At 46.9% G+C, this 22498-nt stretch overlaps 1 protein-coding gene across 1 annotated transcript; it reads right to left on the bottom strand.

Moving 5' to 3' along the window:
- Positions 1 to 1910: 1910 nt before the first annotated feature.
- Positions 1911 to 21778, bottom strand: LOC121296964 (fibroblast growth factor receptor-like 1). The gene is made up of 7 exons (XM_041222939.1): positions 21472 to 21778; positions 20812 to 20907; positions 9046 to 9318; positions 4052 to 4141; positions 3568 to 3846; positions 2722 to 3075; positions 1911 to 2479 (listed from the first exon to the last, which is right to left on the bottom strand). Exons 2-7 carry the CDS (start codon positions 20873 to 20875, stop codon positions 2139 to 2141), a joined length of 1401 nt encoding a protein of 466 aa, XP_041078873.1. The 5' UTR covers positions 20876 to 20907; positions 21472 to 21778; the 3' UTR covers positions 1911 to 2138.
- Positions 21779 to 22498: the final 720 nt, after the last annotated feature.

Genomic DNA, 22498 nt, shown 5'->3' with positions numbered 1-22498 from the left:
GACAACAGAAGGACTGCCCCTGATCTGCAGTGTATGTAGAATAAATATTAACTGAAAGTGCAGCACATTGCTACAGACTCCATGGAGCCAGCATGGCAGTAATAAATGCATTTCAATTCAATCAAAGACTTCAGTGAACTGGACCATGGGAGAGCATGTGGACTGGGGGCCTGTTCCAGTAGATACAAACACAGTGAACTGGACCATGGGAGAGCATGTGGACTGGGGGCCTGTTCCAGTAGATACAAACACAGTGAACTGGACCATGGGAGAGCATGTGGACTGGGGGCCTGTTCCAGTCTATACAAACACAGTGAACTGGACCATGGGAGAGCATGTGGACTGGGGGCCTGTTCCAGTAGATACAAACACAGTGAACTGGACCATGGGAGAGCATGTGGACTGGGGGCCTGTTCCAGTAGATACAAACACAGTGAACTGGACCATGGGAGAGCATGTGGACTGGGGGCCTGTTCCAGTAGATACAAACACAGTGAACTGGACCATGGGAGAGCATGTGGACTAGGGGCCTGTTCCAGTCTACACAAACACAGTGAACTGGACCATGGGAGAGCATGTGGACTGGGGGCCTGTTCCAGTCTATACAAACACAGTGAACTGGACCATGGGAGAGCATGTGGACTGGGGGCCTGTTCCAGTCTATACAAACACAGTGACCTGAACCATGGGCCAGCACGGAGTTTCATGGGTCTGTCAGTTAACCCCTAATGTAACGAGGACATTGTTAACAGACACACACACACACACACACACGACTGGAAGCGCAAGATAAAACATTTGAGATGTATTTTTTATTATTTTCTAAACATACCTCTTAAATTCTACGCGTTACATGCAGCAATTCTTCAATAGGATTATTCTGTACATTATACAGAGGAAATTACATCACAATTAAAACAGACTCCATTGTTGTTCCCAGCGCCTAAAATCACAGGTACAAAACAAAATGTATAAAAATACAATACGGCTTTCTTTAATATTTTAAATAATATCTATATCTAAGCAGGAACATCAAGATATTTAGCGAGCAAGTAGTCTGAGTGAAGTTATCCGGCAACAAACTCCTCATCCCCAGCTGTACTGCTTTCCTAGAATGAGGAGAACATTTCGGGGGTCCGTTCTACTTGTGAGGTGTCTTGCTCATTAAGATATTCACATATTTTTTAAAAAGGAGATGATTATCTGTTCAGAGATACCAGGGTATGTAGTTAGTAAAAAATGTGCAATAAAATCCACAGCCCTAGTCTTGCTTTAAATCATTTGTTCCCATAATTTGTGCCTGTACTGTACTGTATATATATATATATATATATATATATATATATATATATATATATATATATATATATAGACACACACACACACACACACACACACACACACACCTTACTTGAAATGAAAGCATTATAAAGTTGATCTCCATTACATACAAGCTTATGGCTTTTGTCCCATTTTCACAAGTCTGATCATGACCCATATAGGTTCAGTCCATTTCCTTTAGTTTCAAATCCCTTCGCTAACAGAACAGGGAGTATATGCAGAGCACAGAGAAGCTCCTCCCTCCCTGAACACAGTGACACTTATTCCCAACACAAAAACACACCGCACCGCGGAGTCACTGAGAGGAAAGGAACGCTGGAAAAGGAACACCTTCGGCTCAGCGCAGTCATCAGTTTCATTTCCTGTTTTAAACGGGAGCGCGGAGCGCATGTCAATGTTATTATAAACGGGGGAGCGCTATATATATATATATATATATTATATATAAGTATATATATATATATATATATATATATATATATATATATATTTTCTTATTAATTTATTAATTAACCATTAAAAAAAAAGGTTTTAAATATTTACAGGCTTCTAAACAAAATAAATGCCTGTCTGTCTGTCTTTGTTAGTTAGTTTGTTTGTTTTTCGATTAGAGGTAAACCCGCTCCAGTCTTGAATCAATCTGATGCTTTTTCAGTCTTTAGATTTCTTCTCACACCTGTAGAAATGAACAAACAATATGACCCTGAGCTCTGCGGAGATCCCAGACACGGCCCCCTGACTCTGAAGCCGTGGAGCTGCCCTGGGGAGCGGGGAGGGTCTGTGCAGAGCAGCCCAGGCTAACACTGGTAGTGGAAATGCGTGTGCACCTTCCCGTCCGTGTGACAGTGTGTGTGAGTGTGCACGTCCGTGTAAACCTTGGAATAGGTGTTGCTCGGGAGTCCTGGAGCAGGGGGGGCGTTGCTGAACAGTCTCTGTGTGGGGTAGTCGGCCGTGGCCGCGGGGGGGTCCCGGTGGGGCCGGGGGGGGACAGCGCTGTGCCGGCGGCGTGCGTGGCACAGCCACAGGACGATGGTGCCCACGATGAGGAGCGCTGTGGCCGGGACTCCGATGATGACGGGCCAGGGCAGGCCAGGGCTCAGGTGGGGGGGTGTCGCCGGCTTATCCACGCGGCGAGGGTCTGCGGGGAACATAAAGGGGTGCTGGGTTAATGAGGGATCTCCCATTACACTAAAACACAGAGAAAAGGTACTAGTGCAGAAAGCACAGAGTCCAGCACACACACTGACTTTGTGTTTTTATTTGTACTCCTCTTTTATTATGTTGCCTGTGGCCAGGTCATCATTGTAAATGAGAATGCATCTGGATAAACCGTTAACCAAACCCTGCCCCTGCCCCTGCCCTGCGAGGGCTCTCTCCCACCTGGCAGCACAGTGAGGTAGGCGCTCCTGAAGCTGTAGCCCATAGTGTTGGCTCCCAGGCAGATGTACATGCCGGCGTCCTCCTCTTTGGCCCGGACGATCATCAGCTTGTTGAGGTAGGAGCCATCAGGGCGGGACCACACATCCCCTGTGGGCAGAACCACAAAGCGCTGGCCCCCTACCTCCAGCGTGGAGTTGTAGCGCCCCTCGGCCCCCGGGTCCACGCGCTTCAGCCACTGGATCACGGGCTTGACGTCGCTGTGCACCTTGCACTGGAATGAGGTGGTGCCTCCGAACTCCACCGTGGTGTTGACCGGGTGAGTGCCGGTCAGGATCGGCTTGGACTTGGTCCGCTCTGTAGAGGGACAGGGAGGAGGAGAGAGGAGGGAGGGGTGTTGATTAGTCATATATGTACTGGTACAGTGGAGGAGAGCTTCAGATCTTCACAACTTCACAACTCTCACATGCACAAAAGCACTAGCACATGAATTCTGAGTTCCCTGTAGTTTTACTACACGCTTGTCTGGGACGACGTATTGGGATACATTTGAACAGTTTAACAACCAGCTTTCACTCTGTTCATTCACACTGGGAGCACATTTCAAGTGACAATGAAGTAACATTTAATCAACATTTGCATTTTGTTACCCAGACAGTTTTTTCAGTAAAAATCGGAATAATCTATTTAAAAGGCATGCTTTTATGGCACTACAATCTATTTAGTATACCTGTCTGTGCTTTTACGATGCTTGCCTGCGTTTTAGAACACTGTGCTAAGCTTGTCCCATTGTGTGGTGGCTGTTTCTCCACACGCCCTGTTATAAAGCTGTGTGACGGCTGCTCTTACCCACGACGTCCACTTTGTACGTTGCGTTGATCTGGCCGGCGCGGTTGGACACGTGGCAGGTGTAGTGGCCGCTGTCCTCTGGCCTCAGGTTCTTGAGGGTCAGTGTCCACTGCGGCCGCTGGCTGTCCCGCGGGGCGGGGAGGCGTCGCTCATCCTTGGCCCAGGTGATGTCGGGCCGTGGGCTGCCGCTAGCCAGGCACTTGAGTCGCACCGAGCTGCCCAGCGGCCGGGTCAGGACCCGCTGCCTCATCTTGGTGGGCTGAGTGAACCGCGGCTTCACTGAGGAGAGGAGAGGGGTACTATATTTCTAAACGTATCATATCTGACAGTATTTCAGAATCTTAAATTTTGTCCTTGCTTTTAAGAAACAAAATGGGCCTTAATTCCCAAACCCTGAGCTGCTGTAAAAGCCTGTTGTGATTAATGAGAGACATTGTGTGTGTGTGTGTGTGTGTGTGTGTGTGTCTGGGACCTCGGTACTCACCGAAGGGCATGCCGGTGGGGTCCTCGCTGGCCAGCTCAGGGTTCGGGTCCTCAGGGACTGGCTCACTGCTGCTCCCTGCTGCAGAGTCGTCTGGAGAGGAGCACAAACACAACTGTTACACCCGGAGCTCAGCCATTCACGTGCAAGACTATTACAGACTATCCACTGGCTTCATAGACTAAGGCAGACTACTGTCATGTCCTTTAAGATAAACTGATCTTTTCAAAGTAATAGGCAGTACAATATGTGATCACCAGGTGGCGCGCACAGCTAACTCTCGTGTTATTGTAACTCAGGGCTGTTTGCATTGCAGAGGCTCTCATACTGCCACACTGTGTAAAATAAAACAGCGTGCTGACTTAACACTTAGCAGGAAACCAATTCACTGTCTTTCAGATAAACTGTGCACTCAGGGATGGCTCTGTTGTATTTGGGTAGGTGTAGGGCTGGCTCTGTTGTATTTGGGTAGGCGCAGGGCTGCCCCTTTTGTATTTGGGTAGGCGCAGGGCTGGCTCTGTTGTATTTGGGTAGGCGCAGGGCTGGCTCTGTTGTATTTGGGTAGGCGCAGGGCTGGCTCTGTTGTATTTGGGTAGGCGCAGGGCTGGCCCTGTTGTATTTGGGTAGGCGCAGGGCTGGCTCTGTTGTATTTGGGTAGGCTCAGGGCTGGCTCTGTTGTATTTGGGTAGGCGCAGGGCTGGCTCTGTTGTATTTGGGTAGGCGCAGGGCTGGCTCTGTTGTATTTGGGTAGGCGCAGGGCTGGCTCTGTTGTATTTGGGTAGGCGCAGGGCTGGCCCTGTTGTATTTGGGTAGGCGCAGGGCTGGCTCTGTTGTATTTGGGTAGGCGCAGGGCTGGCTCTGTTGTATTTGGGTAGGCGCAGGGCTGGCTCTGTTGTATTTGGGTAGGCGCAGGGCTGGCTCTGTTGTATTTGGGTAGGCGCAGGGCTGGCTCTGTTGTATTTGGGTAGGCGCAGGGCTGGCTCTGTTGTATTTGGGTAGGCGCAGGGCTGGCTCTGTTGTATTTGGGTAGGCGCAGGGCTGGCTCTGTTGTATTTGGGTAGGCGCAGGGCTGGCTCTGTTTCTTATTGAAGGAAATCCTGTGTAAACAGTTTAGCACAAACTGCACACTGCTCACACTAAATATACATTCACAAATGAGTTTCACGTGTTTCTTTCTTTCTTTCTAGTTTCTAGTTAACTAAGCGTGGTTTCTAGCATATTCTACTGAAGTGTTAGGACTAGCAGGGTATGGCTTTTTAAAGGCACTGTGCAGATTTAATGCTGTATATACAGACACCAACAAATTCCCATTTGATCCTATTTGGATGTTTTTCGTACTGCAGGCTGGCAGCGAGCAGCACTGTGTTATGAACAGAGTGCAGCGTGTTTTGTAATTGCGCTTGAACTCTGAATACAAGCCCAAAGATAACATTACTGCTAGATGATGAATGTTGAAACACACAGAGTCTCTGTTCTAGCACTCCATGCAGCCGCACAGACACATTTCGCCTCCTTCTGGGTGTCCTTGTTACTGAAGCTGTTCCCCTCGCTGGGCACACAGTTTCAATGGGCACACAGACCTCATGCTGTTGGTACTTGCTTGTTGGTGTCTGAACCCACATTCACACAAACAACTTGAGGAATAATAATACATAAGCGATGAGTGTGTTTCTGAAGTGGCTCCTCCCACAATCACTTCTATGTGACCAGTAGGGGGCGTATTCCTCTACAGTATATCTGCTGTTTCAATAGAAGAGCATCCCTCCATTAACTGAGTCTGCCTGTAGCATGCACACTATATACCAATGGAAATCCCTATAACAGGATGAAAAGGCTGTGAATGGATGATTGCAACCTGAGCCCAGTTTTCTCCAAAATCTGTGTAATCCCTGGCCTGACACACCCACAGCCCCAAACAAAGGAGGTGACAGTGGGGACGGGACACAGAGGGATTGGCAGAGATGAAAGTCACCATTTTTCTATTGTTGGTTTCGGGCTCGTTAGTCTTTTGCAGTAAGTCAGCACTGCTGGTTCAAATAGGCTTCCTTGATCCTGGCTAGCGGGGGCTATTCAGAGCCGGTGAGGTGGAATTGAAGGCAAATCCTCTGTCCTACGTGGTGTTAGCAGGGTCTCATTCCCAGAACAGGTGCAGGGCTGGAATCCAGAAAGATTCCCTTTGCAGAGCCTGGCTGACTCCACACAACTGAGTGCTAATCTCTCCGTGCTGCACCTGAAGCGAGGCCTCGCCCCTCTCCAGCACGCACACGAAGGAATCTCAAACGACTGCTTCCACCTTCCTATCAGCTGGGTGGGCCTTGAGCTTCAGATGATCAGAGCTAGGTGGACGTGTTCAGTGTTGCCTCTAGAAAGCGCTTGCAGTGCCAGACAGCCAGTCCCCCAGAGTGGAGAGATTCCTGGGCTTCCACATTGCAAGGGTTCTGTACTGAAAGGAAACTGTACTGAGTGTGCTAACCCTCAGTTCTCAGGTTACACAGCTCTCTGTGTGACGACCAGCGGAGGCGCTGCTTACCAGTCACAGCAGACTATTTTTGTCCTACTGGGACATCATTAAAGAGTTTTCTCAAAAGCTTCATTCTCCATTCATTCACAAGTACTAATATACAAAGAGCTTTATTCCACCAGGGAAGGTGGTTGAATATAAATCTGCTTTTACCAAAGCATAAACTTTCCACTTTACGTGCTCTTCATACAGAGCCTTGCATACCACTGTATCTCAGTGGATGAAACAGAACTAATATAAGTTATAAGATTTCATATATATATATATATATATAGAATGAATGTTGAAGGCTGTATTGGAGCATCGTTCTATTTACTCTCTTAAGGGTTAATAGATCACTGTACAGAAAAAGAAAATCGATGTATTTTGGGGAAAGTGCTTCACACTGGGTATTGCTGAGTTGTAGCTTCAGCAGTGGAAATGAAAGAGCTTTAACATAAGTGCAGTTTCAGAGCAGAGGGGTGAAGCCCAGACCTGTAATTACTACTTTAGCAGCTCTTTCACGGCCCCATAAGTGGCTCCGAGCGGCAGAGAAAACTTTGAATTAAAAACAAAAGAAAAAGCCACTGTGAAAGGCAGTGTGGAGAGCATGTGTGTTAAACTCTAAGTGGAGGGATCTGTAATGTGGGGGGAGAGTGAAGGTGGATGATTAGCTCAGAGTTTAATTAAAACCACCCTGGAGATGAAACGTGTGTGTGTGTGTGAGTGTGAGAGTGTGCATGAGAGTGTGTGTGAGCAAGTGTGTGTGTGTGTGTGAAAGTGTGAGACAGTGTGAGAGTGTGTCCTCCCTAATTACAGATGGGACAGTGGGAGTCAAAGTGAAGAAGGGAAACTACACTGTGGGGGCCATGCTATCTAGGAGCCAAAGAAGTCAACACACTCATTTCAAGGTGAGACAGAGGTCAAAACATGGGGAGTCATTGGTGCAAGAGCCTAATCTTTGCAATGATCATGGCACACTAATGGTTTGTTTGTCTTTTAATTGGGGCCAAATTAAAAAAACAGAGAGAAACGGTTTGAAATATTGGAACAAAAGCTCCCTTTCATCTTTCACTTGCATAAATGAGCCCCGTTCTTTCCTCACGCTCTGGCATGGATTCGTTTACGTCCATATGTGTGTGCTTTGAACTTCCGCCACTCATTCCCCTTTAAATAAAAGTCCCTTGTTTTTGACAGCGTGGTTTGCACAGCGGCTCCGAGCTCTTCAGAATGGAGTTTCAAAACAAGCTGCCTCTCTGGCAACAAGAGGCTGAGACACACATGGGCTGAGCTGCAACTCCTCCAAGTCCTTTTGGATGTGTTTTTCTACCTATTTCCAGTCAGCGCTCCAGCACAGAGCCTCTCACAGCCTCTAACCACGCAGTTAAGCCCTCTCTCCGTGTCAATGATGACTCCTTGCAAGCTCGAAGGCACGCTGCCATGTATTCCTCAAATCAAAGGGCTTGTAGAATTTGTGCGCACGAGTGCTAGTGTCGAGGACACCCCACATTAAAGTACAACGCATGCCTTCTGCTCACGCACAAGCAAACCTATACAATTAGAAAGATCCGCCGGTCCTGACCGCTGTCTAACCCGAATCTCCAGCCTCCAGATCTCAAACCTCCCCACCCGTGCTGTCGTTGCTTAAGGGATCCTACTACTGTGCTTGAGAAAGCGCGAGTGATTCATTGTCCCTTGCTTTCACACAAAGGCTCCAGCAAAGCCCTCGAGTTGTAGGTAGGGCTGTGCTTAGTTGTAGGGTTCCTGTCCTGCTCTCATCCTGTCTGTAGTCATCATGCTGTTTACCAATCCACTCGGGCTTTACCTTTCCCTGCTCTCACTCTGAGAACTTCTTATCTCGTCCCTGACATTAGTCTGGGATTCCCTCCCCCTTCACTCTAAGGCACCGCTTTCAGATACAGGGTTGCTTCCGAACCCCACCCTCCTTCCAGGGCTCTCTGCTCTGACACAGCCTCCGATAGGAAGCTTGTCTGCTGGAAACCACTTGTACTTATAAGGGAAGGATGTAGATGTTCTCTTCTGGCAGGCAGGCTCTGTACGGAGCACACACTAACAATGTGGTCGGTGTATTTTTAACTTTTAAACAGCAGGTTTACAGAGCACTGAAATCAACCAGACCACCAGGGATACATCAGGAACAGACAGTGGAGCACTCGGGAACAGACAGTGGAGCACTCGGGTTTGAAGTGTAGCCCGAGTGCTAGTCTAGACGCCTCTGAAGCTGCTCTGCTCAGCCCTGTGATCCCAGCCTACAGAGCACAAGGGAAGGAAGTTCAGGATTCCTGGAGAAAACCTGCACACCCTGGTGCCTTATAACCAGGCTGGACTGAATATTTTTCTATGAAATTGATCCCCTTAGTGAATTAGCTGTTGGGTGTACTGTACCTACCCTGTATTACTGGAAGAACCAAAGCAGAGCACAGTCCTGTGCGTGCATGGGTGCGAGTGTGCGTGCGTGGGTGCGAGTGGTACTCACAGATGACGGTCAGGGTGTAGTTGAGTGTGATGCTGCCGAAGCCGTTGGTAGCTCTGCACACGTAGACCCCGGCGTCGCCAGTCTCCGCCTCCTTGATCTTGAGTCCCTGCTGCAGGATGCGATGGCGGCTCCAGCCGCTGTGCACCGTGCGGCCATCCTTTACCCACATGGTCAGGGGAGGGGGGTCTCCCTCCACCGGGCAGGACAGTCGGATGGTCCTGCCCAGCCTGACCGCCTGCCTCTCCTCCACCCAACGAGTCACCCGCGGGGGTCCTGGAACAAAGGAGCTGGCGTTAGCATTGAAACATCAGGAGTCACAATACACAACAAGAGAGCCGGTGTTAGCACTGAAACATCAGGAGACACAATACACCACAAGAGAGCCGGCGTTAGCATTGAAACATCAGGAGACACAATATACAACAAGGGAGCCGGCGTTAGCATTGAAACATCAGGAGACACAATATACAACAAGAGAGCCGGCGTTAGCATTGAAACATCAGGAGACACAATATACAACAAGAGAGCCGGCGTTAGCATTGAAACATCAGGAGACACAATATACAACAAGAGAGCCGGCGTTAGCATTGAAACATCAGGAGACACAATACACAACAAGAGAGCCAGCTTTACAGGCTCATCCTCACCCCAGCCTAATTCTCACTCATATTCTGTCCAGAGAGGATGTGCATTAGCCCAGGCCAATTCTCAGTTAGTCAAAAGCAGTGTTCTGGGATTGTGGTATGCTTACAAAGATAATAAATAAATAAATAAATAAATAGACACACTCTCTGTAGCGCTGGAGAAAGAAACTCCACAATTTTATTCTAGGACTCCTTTAACTTGAGGACTGCTTATGCCTACAAAGATGAAACTGACCTTTCTGAGCAGAAAGTCAAAATTCCAATGCAAGTTGAGAAGCCTCGATCTGTGACAAAGATCTCAAAAAGCTTTCACAGACCTGGGGGTGAGAACTGACCTGACAGGGTGAAGACCAACCCGGGCTATTTCTCACTCAGACCTGGGGGTGAGGATTATCCTGCAACACCAGCATTAGCATTGAAACAAAAAACACATAGAGTGAGAAAGACATGCAGCACAAGGGAGCTGCTAATGAGACTGGGAATCTCAGAGGAAGGTCTCTATGTTTGAACCTTTCCAGCCGAGGCGTGCCCACGCTGCTCCAGTTCAAACAGCAGCAGCAGCTCATTCCTGCCGTGAGTTAATGCCGCTCTGAGTAAAGGGAGCTGCTATTCAGTTTTCCATCCTGGGGGAGTGGAAGGAAAACCTTGTTTATGTTGGCAGAGGAAGGGGGGGGTGGGAGGTAGTGTTTACAGGACTCCAAGCTGGGGCAACTAGAGAATTTGTCAAAGAACTAAAGATGGAAACTTTATTAATTTTTTTGGAATCTTTTTTTCTGCAGCCTTCTTTGTGTGCGCGCGGCTCTTTTTCCCTGACAGCCTTCCTGGAGAGCTCCTCTTTCCATTTGCTTTGGCCGCTGCCCCCCTGCCACAGTGCTGGCTCACTGTGTACATTGGAACCCTGCTTTAATTCATACTTGCGATTGTCACATCCTGTTGCAGTATCAGCCAGTCAAAGACATTGCAGCCAAGACTTTCAAAATAAAAACAGAACAAACCATTTGATTCTTCTCTGTCTCTAATGCGCTCCTGTACAGAAAGCGTGGGTTCTCTGTCTCTAATGCGCTCCTGTACAGAAAGCGTGGGTTCTCTGTCTCTAATGCGCTCCTGTACAGAAAGCGTGGGTTCTCTGTCTCTAATGCGCTCCTGTACAGAAAGCGTGGGTTCTCTGTCTCTAATGCGCTCCTGTACAGAAAGTGTGGGTTCTCTGTCTCTAATGCGCTCCTGTACAGAAAGCGAGGGGAAGGGTTGAATTTGGCGATTCCAGAGCGAAAATGAAATGATCTTTCAATGACAGACAACAGCACGAATAAAAAAGCATGTTTTGTGTGTCTTCAAACGGAAGCTCGTGATTCTGAAAGAATTCAGACTACAGGCTGACTGCAGCTGATTTGACCCTGACAATAACACAGTGCATTTGCATAACAAAACCCTTTATTTTTAACAGCAGGTTTGCAGCAAGAAGATACGTTTACGACAGTGTTTCACAGTTGGTATGGATACACGCTCTCCCGGGCTCATTTCATTTGATTAAATGTCCACTTGGTCTTATTATGCGTGATACATTGCGACCTGGCGATAGGAATCATATTGTGAGATCAATGCATCGTGACAGCCCTATTGCAATGTGACGGCTGCAGATGGAGGAGCCCAGGCCAGCACAGGTTCAAAGGTGCGAATACGAGAGTATTTTGTAAACAGGTATTTAGGCGCATTTGGAGCCCCTTTGCAAGGTGTTGAGCTTGACTGTGAAGAACATTACAAGGATATCACAGACTCTGCGGGGGAGAGACTTCACAGAAACCTTGTTTTAATAAAGTACAGCAGAGTACTGACTCAATATCAGATTACCATTTCCGCACATAACTCTAACCAGACCAAAAAGTATCTGATCAATACGGCTTTTTAAAAACAGACTTATTGGGCTTTTTGAAAAACAGTGAACTGAAAGAAAGCAACACCCCCCTTTTGCTTTGAAGTCAGCCTGGTGGAGTCTGAGAGCACAGCGCTCACGATGACAGATAAACACGGTGCGGGGCAGGGAGACCCCCAGCTGCTCCCAGGCAGACTGGATCTTTCAGCGGTCCGCGCACAGGGAGAGGACCCTCAATTAGCAAGGGGAGGGGAAGTGCAAGGGCGACCAGGGTGTGTGTATCACGAGCCTGCAGGGGACTGCTATAATATCCGCCGAGGGGCTGGGGACTACCTGCCATCACACACCTCTCACAAGCCCACGGGGCGAAGACTCTAATAGCTGGGATGAGGCTCAGTAAGGGTCTGCAGCAGAGCTCTGCTTCAGTCTGCTGCTCGCTGGATACAGCCGCAGGGGGAGCTGGGGGAGGGGGCTCAGCCATACTGCTTCAGTCTGCTGCTCGCTGGATACAGCTGCAGGGGGAGCTGGGGGAGGGGGCTCAGCCACAGTGCTTCAGTCTGCTGCTCGCTGGATACAGCTGCAGGGGGTGGGGGGGGGCTCACAAAGGGCAGCTTGTTCCTGTCTCGAGCTCGACTCGGAGGCCAGCTTGTTTCAGTCTTGTGCTCGGCTCGGAAACCACAAACCCAAAGCCTGGCTGCTAAAGGGGCTGGAAGCAGCAGCAGGAACTCTGAGCGTGAAGGGCAGAATTAACAGTGACACTCCTCCTGCCTGTTTTTGCTGCTCATCCTCCAGCCTGCTCCCCGACTGACGTGTTTTTGCTGCTCATCCTCCAGCCTGCTCCCCGACTGACGTGTTTTTGCTACTCATCCTCCAGCCTGCTCCCTGACTGAAGTGTTTTTGCTGCTCATCCTCCAGCCTGCTCCCCGACTGACGTGTTTTTGCTGCTCATCCTCCAGCCTGCTCCCCGACTGACGTGTTTTTGCTGCTCATCCTCCAGCCTGCTCCCCGACTGACGTGTTTTTGCTGCTCATCCTCCAGCCTGCTCCCTGACTGACGTGTTTTTGCTGCTCATCCTCCAGCCTGCTCCCTGACTGACGTGTTTTTGCTGCTCATCCTCCAGCCTGCTCCCTGACTGACGTGTTTTTGCTGCTCATCCTCCAGCCTGCTCCCTGACTGACGTGTTTTTGCTGCTCATTTTCTAGCACTGTGTCCGAAAAGCTCAATGCAGGATGGGAGCCAGTGATCTCTGCGAGAACTTGTTTACACAACATTCACAATTCACTCTTTCATACAGTGGCTGGTGATGAATGAGGCCTGCTGCTCAGAAAGCTGTCATGTTTTTGTTATTCTGGCTTTTTTTCAAATTCAGATGTTTTAATTTAACCAGGATAGAACCCATGAAATACAAAGCTACGGGCAAGCGTTTAGCATCGCCTACAATGTTAGGGTTGAGACGAGATGAACATGATTTCGATCTTTTATTTAACATCATGTAATCAAAGATACTACAAAATGATATCACAAAAGTCTACCGGAAGCCATTATAGTGGTGCAGTATTTCATGTTAGATTTTGAAACGTCACACTTTTTAAATTATTGACAGTTTTTCGTTAAGTATCTGGAAAACTACAAAGCGGTGTGTAATTCAGAATATTAAAGGTAACGTTATACAGCTGGTTTCATTCAACTCCAGGAAGCTAAATGAGTTCATTCTTTAGGGTGATACAAAACATTTGGCCAGAGCAGCACATTTACAGGGTGTCCCCTGCCTCACATACAGCAACAAAAGCGTTTGGGGCAGATCAGCTTCATCTCTGAGTGTCTCTGACAGCACTGCAATGAACAGGGGGCACTTCCCCTACCCTGCCACATCACAGCTGGGCTAGTCCGTCTGGAGGACACACAGCCCCGTTCAGGCTGACAGAGGGTGTGTGCTCTCTAACTGTGCTGTCGTATTCACTGGTAATACAGTCTACAGTGCCAGCGCCTTTCACAAGCACCGAATGGCATCCTCATAAAAAAAAAAACACCAAATAAAAGATCTTTTGAGATTTACAAAAAAAAAAATAAAGCGTTCCTGCGAGGCTGATAGGCTGATAAACAGCTCATATAAACATGTCCCACCGTAAAAGCACAGCAATGTCTAATAAAGCACAGTGAAAGCATGGTAAAGCATAGGGGAGCATAGAAAAGGATAGCAGGGTATGGTAAAGCATGGTAATAAACATGGCAAAACAGGGTACACTATGGTAAATGCATAGTTACAAATATTGCCATAAAACAGCCTCACCTCTGGGGGGGGGGGGGGTTTACAGGCTAGATTGTTTCCAGGACTCTCTTGTAAATGAGACCTCGGTCTCAAGGAGTAAATAAAAAGCTACAGGACAGTAAGCACGGTCTCCATACACAGGCACCTCTCCCATTATTAAGAGAATCAGAACCCTCTAATGACAACTTCACGCTCACACACCACAGCCATCCCTAATGGACAGCCAGCGACTGGGAATCACTCACACGGCTTTCAAACACAACTTCATTCCCGCAGATACTATTACAAGCACTAAGAGCCATTTCTAATGGTGTTGCCCAGCTGTCTCGGGATTTTCTAATTGACGATTTTGTGAGTGTTCTTGACAATATTGGAAGCCTTGCCTCACGAGCCAAAGCAAGGCAGTTAACTGGCCTCACGCTATTGAAAAGAAAACAAAGAGATTCATAGTTCTGTATTGAACGGTTCTGTCTTTATTTTGCTATCTGACTTACATATAAAAACAATGTGATTAAAAAAAAAACCAGCGAATAGTAAAAGGGCCCTTCTACAGTAAAATATACTTAACAAATTGTACTGTCAGCACGACCAAACACTATGGAGCACTGAACAGATAAACAGCTTGATAACATCTCCTTTCAAGAGAGTCCTAACCCTAACACATCTGCTTTCAAGAAAGTCCTAACCCTAACCCTAACACATCTCCTTTCAAGAGTCCTAACCCTAACACATCTCCTTTCAGGAAAGTCCTAACCCTAACCCTAACACATCTCCTTTCAAGAAAGTCCTAACCCTAACCCTAACACATCTCCTTTCAAGAAAGTCCTAACCCTAACCCTAACACATCTCCTTTCAAGTGTCCTAACCCTAACACATCTCCTTTCAAGAGAGTCCTAACCTTAACACATCTCCTTTCAAGAGTCCTAACCCTAACACATCTCTTTAAGAGAGTCCTAACCTTAACACTTCTCCTTTCAAGAGTCCTAACCCTAACACATCTCTTTAAGAGAGTCCTAACCTTAACACATCTCCTTTCAAGAGTCCTAACCCTAACACATCCCCTTTCAAGAGTCCTAACCCTGACACATCTCTTTACAAAAGTCCTAACCCTAATCCATCTCTTTTCAAGAGAGTCCTAACCCTAACCCATCTCCTTTCAAGAGTCCTAACCCTAGCACATCTCCTTTCACGAGTCCTAACCCTAACGCATCTCCTTTCAAGACAGACTAACCCGAACCCTAACCCTAACACAACTCTTTTGTCCCGATTGAGAGTCCCGATTGGAAATGGGATTGTTTCAAAGCTGGTCTGGAAAGTGTAGGAGCTTCCCAGTGAAAACACACAGAACTCTGGAATGCCGAGGAGCGGGGGAGTTTCAGGACCAGTGGGACGGCTGGCTGACGTTTGCACAAGGCACTTTATCACGAGTGCTGAAGGCCCTGGTCTGTGAAGCTCTTTCCCCTGGTTAATGTGAAAGAGGCAGCCGCCCTTCTTGCTAATGGGGGCTGTGTGATCTCTATTCGGGGTCAGTAATCCCTCGTTACTGAGAGACAAAGAGCTGCCGGGTATTGAGATTCCCTGAGTAAAAGTAAAGGGCCCCCGCATACAGGTTAAATCTCCTGTGTCCTCTGCCTGTGCATCACTGAGGGGTCCCGCCTCTCCAGTGTCTACAGGGAACAGAGAACAATGCAGCCTCCGAGCTACCTTACTCCCCCACCCAGAGCCTCACCCCAGCTGTGCAAACAGGACGAGAGGAGCGGGAGACAGAGCGAGACTGATGGCATTCTGATGGACCCAACTGAAGGGTTCGGAATTCAGTGAACAAGCTGCTCTTGTTATTTATTGTTCTTTTGCAGGCTCCGATTGGTTCTATCCACTTCTCTGCCTGGGCCCCAGCCAGCGCTGTGCTGGCCTGTACAGGTGGAAGGACGTGAACAACCGCCCAGCTACAGAACACTCAGCCCAGACACAACAGCCCGAGTCTCTGAGATGCTTCCAAGAGAGTGGAAACCTTGGTTCCAGGCAGGTCTGCATTCGATGCCAAATAAACGAACAACGTGTTCAAATCGGCTCACTCTCATTCTAGCGTAAAGTTTACTTAACGGGAATTTTTAATTGTGTTTCATGCTTCAAAACTCTAAATGGTAAATCCATTTTGGCAGTTGGAATAAAGCATGCGTTCTTGTGGAAGGCTGTTTGCTGGTGCTGGCACTCGGAGGAGACATGTTGAGTATGTCACCGTCACTCTGGCACACACTGTCAGACAAACAAACAGCCAACAACAAAGGCTGCTGAGTGCGTGCTTCAACACAATTAAAACAGGCAAAACAAAACAGGTTTTTTTATGCAGCTGAAAATAATCTCAAGAGTGTTTGTGAGCAGAGGCTCCCAAGAGCAGCCCTCATCACATGCATGACAACACTGAATCACATGCAACCAGGCATGTGGACTGCACATTTACACACAGGCAGACACTCTACCCTCTGACAAGGACTGTGACACCCTACACTATCCTGAAACTTACAAAGCAAAACCAAACAATTCACAAAAGTGGGGTTACTGTTACTCAACACACTTGCAACCTTCCTATTACTACAGAGGTCTATTTAGGAACTGTGATTACACCCAAACCCACTGCCTTCCACACTGCAGCCCAGCACTCTCACCACTGAGCTACTCAAACCCACTGCCTTCCACACTGCAGCCCAGCACTCTCACCACTGAGCTACTCAAACCCACTGCCTTCCACACTGCAGCCCAGCACTCTCACCACTGAGCTACTCAAACCCACTGCCTTCCACACTGCAGCCCAGCACTCTCACCACTGAGCTACTCAAACCCACTGCCTTCCACACTGCAGCCCAGCACTCTAACCACTGAGCTACTCAAACCCACTGCCTTCCACACTGCAGCCCAGCACTCTCACCACTGAGCTACTCAAACACACTGCCTTCCACACTGCAGCCCAGCACTCTCACCACTGAGCTACTCAAACCCACTGCCTTCCACACTGCAGCCCAGCGCTCTCAACCACTGAGCTACTCAAACCCACTGCCTTCCACACTGCAGCCCAGCGCTCTCACCACTGAGCTACTCAAACACACTGCCTTCCACACTGCAGCCCAGCACTCTCACCACTGAGCTACTCAAACACACTGCCTTCCACACTGCAGCCCAGCGCTCTCACCACTGAGCTACTCAATCACACTGCCTTACACACTGCAGCCCAGCGCTCTCACCACTGAGCTACTCAAACCCACTGCCTTCCACACTGCAGCCCAGCGCTCTCACCACTGAGCTACTCAAACACACTGCCTTCCACACTGCAGCCCAGCACTCTCACCACTGAGCTACTCAATCACACTGCCTTATATATGTATATATATATGTGTGTGTGTGTGTGTGTGTGTGTGTGTGTGTGCGCGTTGTGGTCTTTAATGATACACAGCACACCTGCAGAGAGTCAAAAGGGCTCCGTCTCTGTCTCTTATATACAGACGTGTGGGAGAAATGGGGGGGGGGGTTGTGGTCACTCCGATCCGGAGCCCTGGACAAAAGTGCCTGCTATCAGTATATTCCCACGCCTCTTTGTGTTTTACAATGCCTGCCTGTGCTTTCCCATGCCTCTTTCTGTTTTACAATGCTTTCCTATGCTTTCCCATGCCTCTTTCTGTTTTACAATGCTTGCCTGTGCTTTCCCATGCCTTTCTGTGCTTTACAATGCTTGCCTATGCTTTCCCATGCCTCTTTCTGTTTTACAATGCTTTCCTATGCTTTCCCATGCCTCTTTCTGTTTTACAATGCTTGCCTATGCTTTCCCATGCCTCTCTCTGTTTTACAATGCTTGACTATGCTTTCCCATGCCTCTCTCTGTTTTACAATGCTTTCCCATGCTTTCACTGTGCTCTGTTACACTTTGCTGTGCTTTTGCTATGGGACACTTTTAGAAGAGGCATGTGAAACACACTGGGAATGTTTGAAGGTCTCTTGGGCTGCTGTGGCCATCAGGCAGGTCCTCATAATAAAAGTCCCAGCGCTCCCAGCTAGCTGGTAAGAGCAGTCTGGGATCAGAAGAACGAGACCCGGAGTGACCCCTCCATTCCTCCTGCAGCCTGCTCTATCAATAGGCTCGCTCCTGTTATTACGGGCTGTGTGACGCATTACACACAGGAGCTCCTTCACAAATTCCAAGCTGGGGGGCTGGCGTGATGAACGGACACAGAAACATGTCATCAAGCAGTGCAGTACGCTCACTTACATTTACAACAGGGGCAATTCAAACACAAAGTGCGTGCGTGTGTGCGTGCATGCGTGCGCGTGTGTGTGTGTCAGTGTGTGTCGGTGTGTGTGTGTGCGTGCGTGCGTGCGTGTGCGTGCGTGCGTGCGTGCGTCAGTGTGTGCATGCGTGTGTGCGTGTGCGTGCGTTCGACTCAAAGACGCAGAGCCACTATCTCAGAGAGTGCAAACACTGTCAGTGCCTCAGTAAATAGAGGATACAATACAGGCTGTGAGGTCACGAAGACAAAGGCAAGGTCCCTGGAATGAAGTGTCTGATTTATAGAGTGCTAATGAAGTCTGCTGGAAGCCCTTAGCTCGCACATTACACACACACGCACAATAAGGGCCTGATGCATGGCAAGCTGTGAATCTCTCGAGGAGAGACTCCATGCAAAACATCCTGTGCCATTGCTGGTTTTTCACTGGCAGTTTTTAAAACTCCTTTTCCACTGCAAGGGTGGAAATGCGACTCCCATTGCACAGCAGTCTGATCCATTCCAGGTTTCACTACGAGTTTAATCAGACACACCCGAGCTCGTTACTTGTATACTGGGGCTAATCAAGCTTGTAGTAAAACCTGGAATCGGAGACACTGCTACGCAATAGGAGTCTTATTCCCATCCCTGTTGGTCATCGCAGTACAGGTATGAAGGTGTTCAATTCAGAATTCACCCACACATTCAGCTTACAATACAAGCGACTCAAACTAGCAAACTGGGGGCTGAAAATCCACTGCCAGCATATTCTCAAGAAACACCTTAAAATAAATCCAAGCAAAGATGAACTGTAAGGTTGAGCGCTGCAGCTCAATACCAGAACAAGATCACATGAAGCCAGGAGATGAGGAATGTGAGGAAACCATTGGAATGGGCAGAGTGCGTCACCTCATTCACACAACCCAACCCAGGAGCCCTGGAGTTCTCTTTGACTGGCTCTTTACTGTTATTTTGCAAGACCGGTGAATTTGAGAGATTTCCGTCCAAAGATCCATTTCATTTTGTTTGTTTATTTATTAGAGTTTTTTCAAAAAGGTCCTGACTTTCATGAAGTTGGATTTGTATATTTTGTCAGTAAATAGGGCAAGCTTTAACAGAACATTAAGTGTGCGACAAACGAACTTTTCATCAGTTTCCAAAGAAACATTTCCCTCATCCTGTCAGAACCACATCCTTCATGAATCACAGGCAAAAACAACCCACAGCGATTAAACACAGCGGTGCTACATTTAGAAACACCGAAAGAGGTGCAATCAATTCCATGGAAAACGTTTCCACCAGAAGTCTTATTCAAAGTCGTCAGTGTCTATGTAAAAACAACATATACCAGTAACATATTATATATAGTAACATATTCAAGAATGCAAAGCAAATTATCAGAAATGACGCACCAAAGATGACGGGACCGCAGCTAATGAAGGCGTTCTTTTACTTCGTATTCATGTGTTTATTTACATCAGTACAACAAACCACACCCAAGGAACGACAGTGTAATAAAAAGACTCAAAATAGCTGCAATCACGTTTGTGGATTCAGCGAATATGCATTTACATGAAATAACATAATCTAATCAATTCGCAATTTACACCTCCTGTACTGAACCACAGAAACGCTAACCCGCCGCTCCAGTTACAGTGTGCAGTATTACACTAACACTTATTCTCACTAACTGCCCATTTAACAATTAGATTGACTGTATTATTATTATTATTATTATTATTATTATTATTATTATTATTATTATTATTATTATTATTATTATTAATAATAATAAGCTGTTTTTTCATTTGTATAGAGTTGGCGGATGAAAAGCATATTATATTGAAGGAGCACGATAAAGGACTCATTGTATAAACGCATACAGATGCGTGTATTCACGGACGGAAACCGCCCCCCCCCCCCCCCCAAACATATACAACGTTTTGACCACAGCACTGAGGTGAGCTATAAGGGGGCATTGTTCAAACCGTGAACGTGTAGATGCAACACCTAGTCTTCATCTGCCAGTACCGCTGGTTCTTACTATAGCGCCGACACAGCGGCCGCTTGTTCAGCACCGAGCTTTGAAAGCACAGACTGTCACCGTGTAACTGTTTATTTATTTATTTATTTATTGTTCCTGGGTAGTAAGTGTTATTTCCTAATTGCTTATGCCTCAAAAGTATAGAAAATGGCTATTATTCCCCACAAACTTTGCTTTTGTGACCAGGGCAGTGATATTTCAAAATATCACTATTTCCAATGGGAAAACGGGCAAATGTGTGTCTTTTCGTTCACGTAAATTTACAGTATAATCGTAAATCTCGAAAAACTACTCACTTCTAAATCATTTGTAGTCATTTTGTATTACTTTAGTATACATACATGTTAATTTGGATTCATATGTTGTTTTTTTCTGACTTTATGTGAACGAAATGACACACATTTGCCCGTTTTCCCATTGGAAATAGTGATATTTTGAAATATCACTGTCCTGGTCACAAAAGCAAAGTTTGTGGGGAATAATAGCCATTTTCTATACTTTTGAGGCATAAGCAATTAGGAAATAACACTTACTACCCACGAGCATAACTTGTGTTACATAGTGCACCGAGCGGGCCGCTAGAAACACGGGGCTGCGTGTCATCAGGTCATAAAAATACAAACTAGTTTTGTTGAATGTGTTTTCTGAACTCTTAAAACAATTTGAACACGTCGCAATGCACTTACCCCTGGCCTCGCATGTCAGCAGGAGAATGAACGCAGTCACACAGACGTGCAAGGTGAGCCCCATGTTACAATAATTTACAAACCCGACTTCTTAAACTGCAAAGAAAAAAATTAAGATTTTCTTGGTTAGAGTTATGCATCCAGCATGCTGACACAGCTGACTCTCTCGCGATATCACTCTGTGTTCGGCCGTTGTGTAAGTCGGGGGGTTTGAAAAGTGAGTTTTTAAAGTGTATTTTTAAGCCAGAAAGAGAGAGAGTCATATATATATATATATATATATATAATATATATATATATATTATATATATACTCTCTCTTATCTGAGAATAAACCGAATTTTTATGTGAAATTTCTGGACATTATCATAATTTATGCTATTTATGAACGGAATAGCTCCGAACCAGGCAGTTCTTCACGATACTAAACTTTACACACGCACTAAACATGACAATAACAAATAGCTCCATTAACAGAAAATGTGAAGCACATCAATATTTATTTTGTAATTGTCTTTTACACTTCGTGTAGTTATAGAGATAAAGAACGAGGAGGAGAGAGAGAGAGAGAGAGAGAGAGAGAGAGAGAGAGAGAGAGAGAGAAGAGTCCAGCAATATCAAGAAACAATCCAAAACCAAAACTCCAAACATCCAGACTCACCTGTTTAATTCTGAAAGAAATTATTCCAAAACAACAGAGAAGCCTATCATGATATACTGATATTGTATAGAGAGTTTAACACATGCGTCCTGTCTGTTATAACTAAGCGGTTTGAGAAAGCGCTGGTCAAGTTGAAGGTCCACGTCTCTTGGGCTCCTGTGCCAGGGTGTGTCAGTGGTCTTTCTCGGCCGGTTGTCCACAGGGTAGGTACCGAGCTGGTGAGCTGTGCATGCCACCTGTTAATTAGGCTAATGATGCTGATTGCGAACCGACCCCTCGCGATTCCCCTCTGACCTCACAATACACACTCGCATCCTTTTCAAGCTGAAAACTTTGCCTCAAAAGTTTCGCAGCTGTAGGCAGCTTCCAGCCAATCACAGCCCGGCTAGAGGAACGGTCTTCAAGCTCATTGGCCTCCGCAGCGCCATGCAGCGTGAGCGCCCCCTGCGGGCGGAATGGCTGCTTTAAAAATAAATTTGCATTGAGCTGCGTATAATGTGGTTTAGTAAAGGAGCGCACATTAACAATCTCTGCTTTCAACAACCGCAAAGAACACGATCCGCATTGCCATTCCTTAAATACACTGAACAGCCCGAACGGAACTTACATTCATGGGAATACAGAACAGTGCCTGTCTTTACATGCAGCATGACAGCACTGCAAATGTGTGGGCTGAAACACTGCATTGTAAAGTTAGAATTGTGGGTTGATCCAATACGCTTTATTATTCTTATTATAATTTGCATTATTTTTACTGGTGGTATATGTAGTATAATTTTCTGTAAACCCCAAACACTCCTATACTGTTTGTGCCTTATGTGTTTTATTTACAGTAGAAATATTGCTGACATCTGTCCGGTTCGTTTAACGTGGCTTCTTAGCAATTACCCCGATATGGATCCGTGCTTTAATTGTTTCCACCATCAATACACAACGATGAAAACCCAGGCTGCACTCCCTCTCTCTCCCTCCCTCTCTCTCTCTCTTCATACATTTAAACCTCTTCTTACCCTCCCCTCCCCTCTCA

The sequence above is a fragment of the Polyodon spathula genome, chromosome 22 (genome assembly GCF_017654505.1).
Source record: "Polyodon spathula isolate WHYD16114869_AA chromosome 22, ASM1765450v1, whole genome shotgun sequence".
NCBI lineage: Eukaryota > Metazoa > Chordata > Actinopteri > Acipenseriformes > Polyodontidae > Polyodon > Polyodon spathula.
This window is presented reverse-complemented; position numbering and strand designations above follow the sequence as displayed.

Excerpts from the sequence above, each read along its gene's own strand:
- LOC121296964 (XM_041222939.1), bottom strand. The coding sequence starts at position 20,875 with ATGGGGCTCACCTTGCACGTCTGTGTGACTGCGTTCATTCTCCTGCTG. Across the intron at positions 9,319-20,811 it reads GCTGACATGCGAGGCCAGGG|GACCCCCGCGGGTGACTCGT; the intron begins GTAAGTGCATTG and ends CCTTTGTTCCAG. Across the intron at positions 2,480-2,721 it reads CTACCTCACTGTGCTGCCAG|ACCCTCGCCGCGTGGATAAG; the intron begins GTGGGAGAGAGC and ends TGTTCCCCGCAG.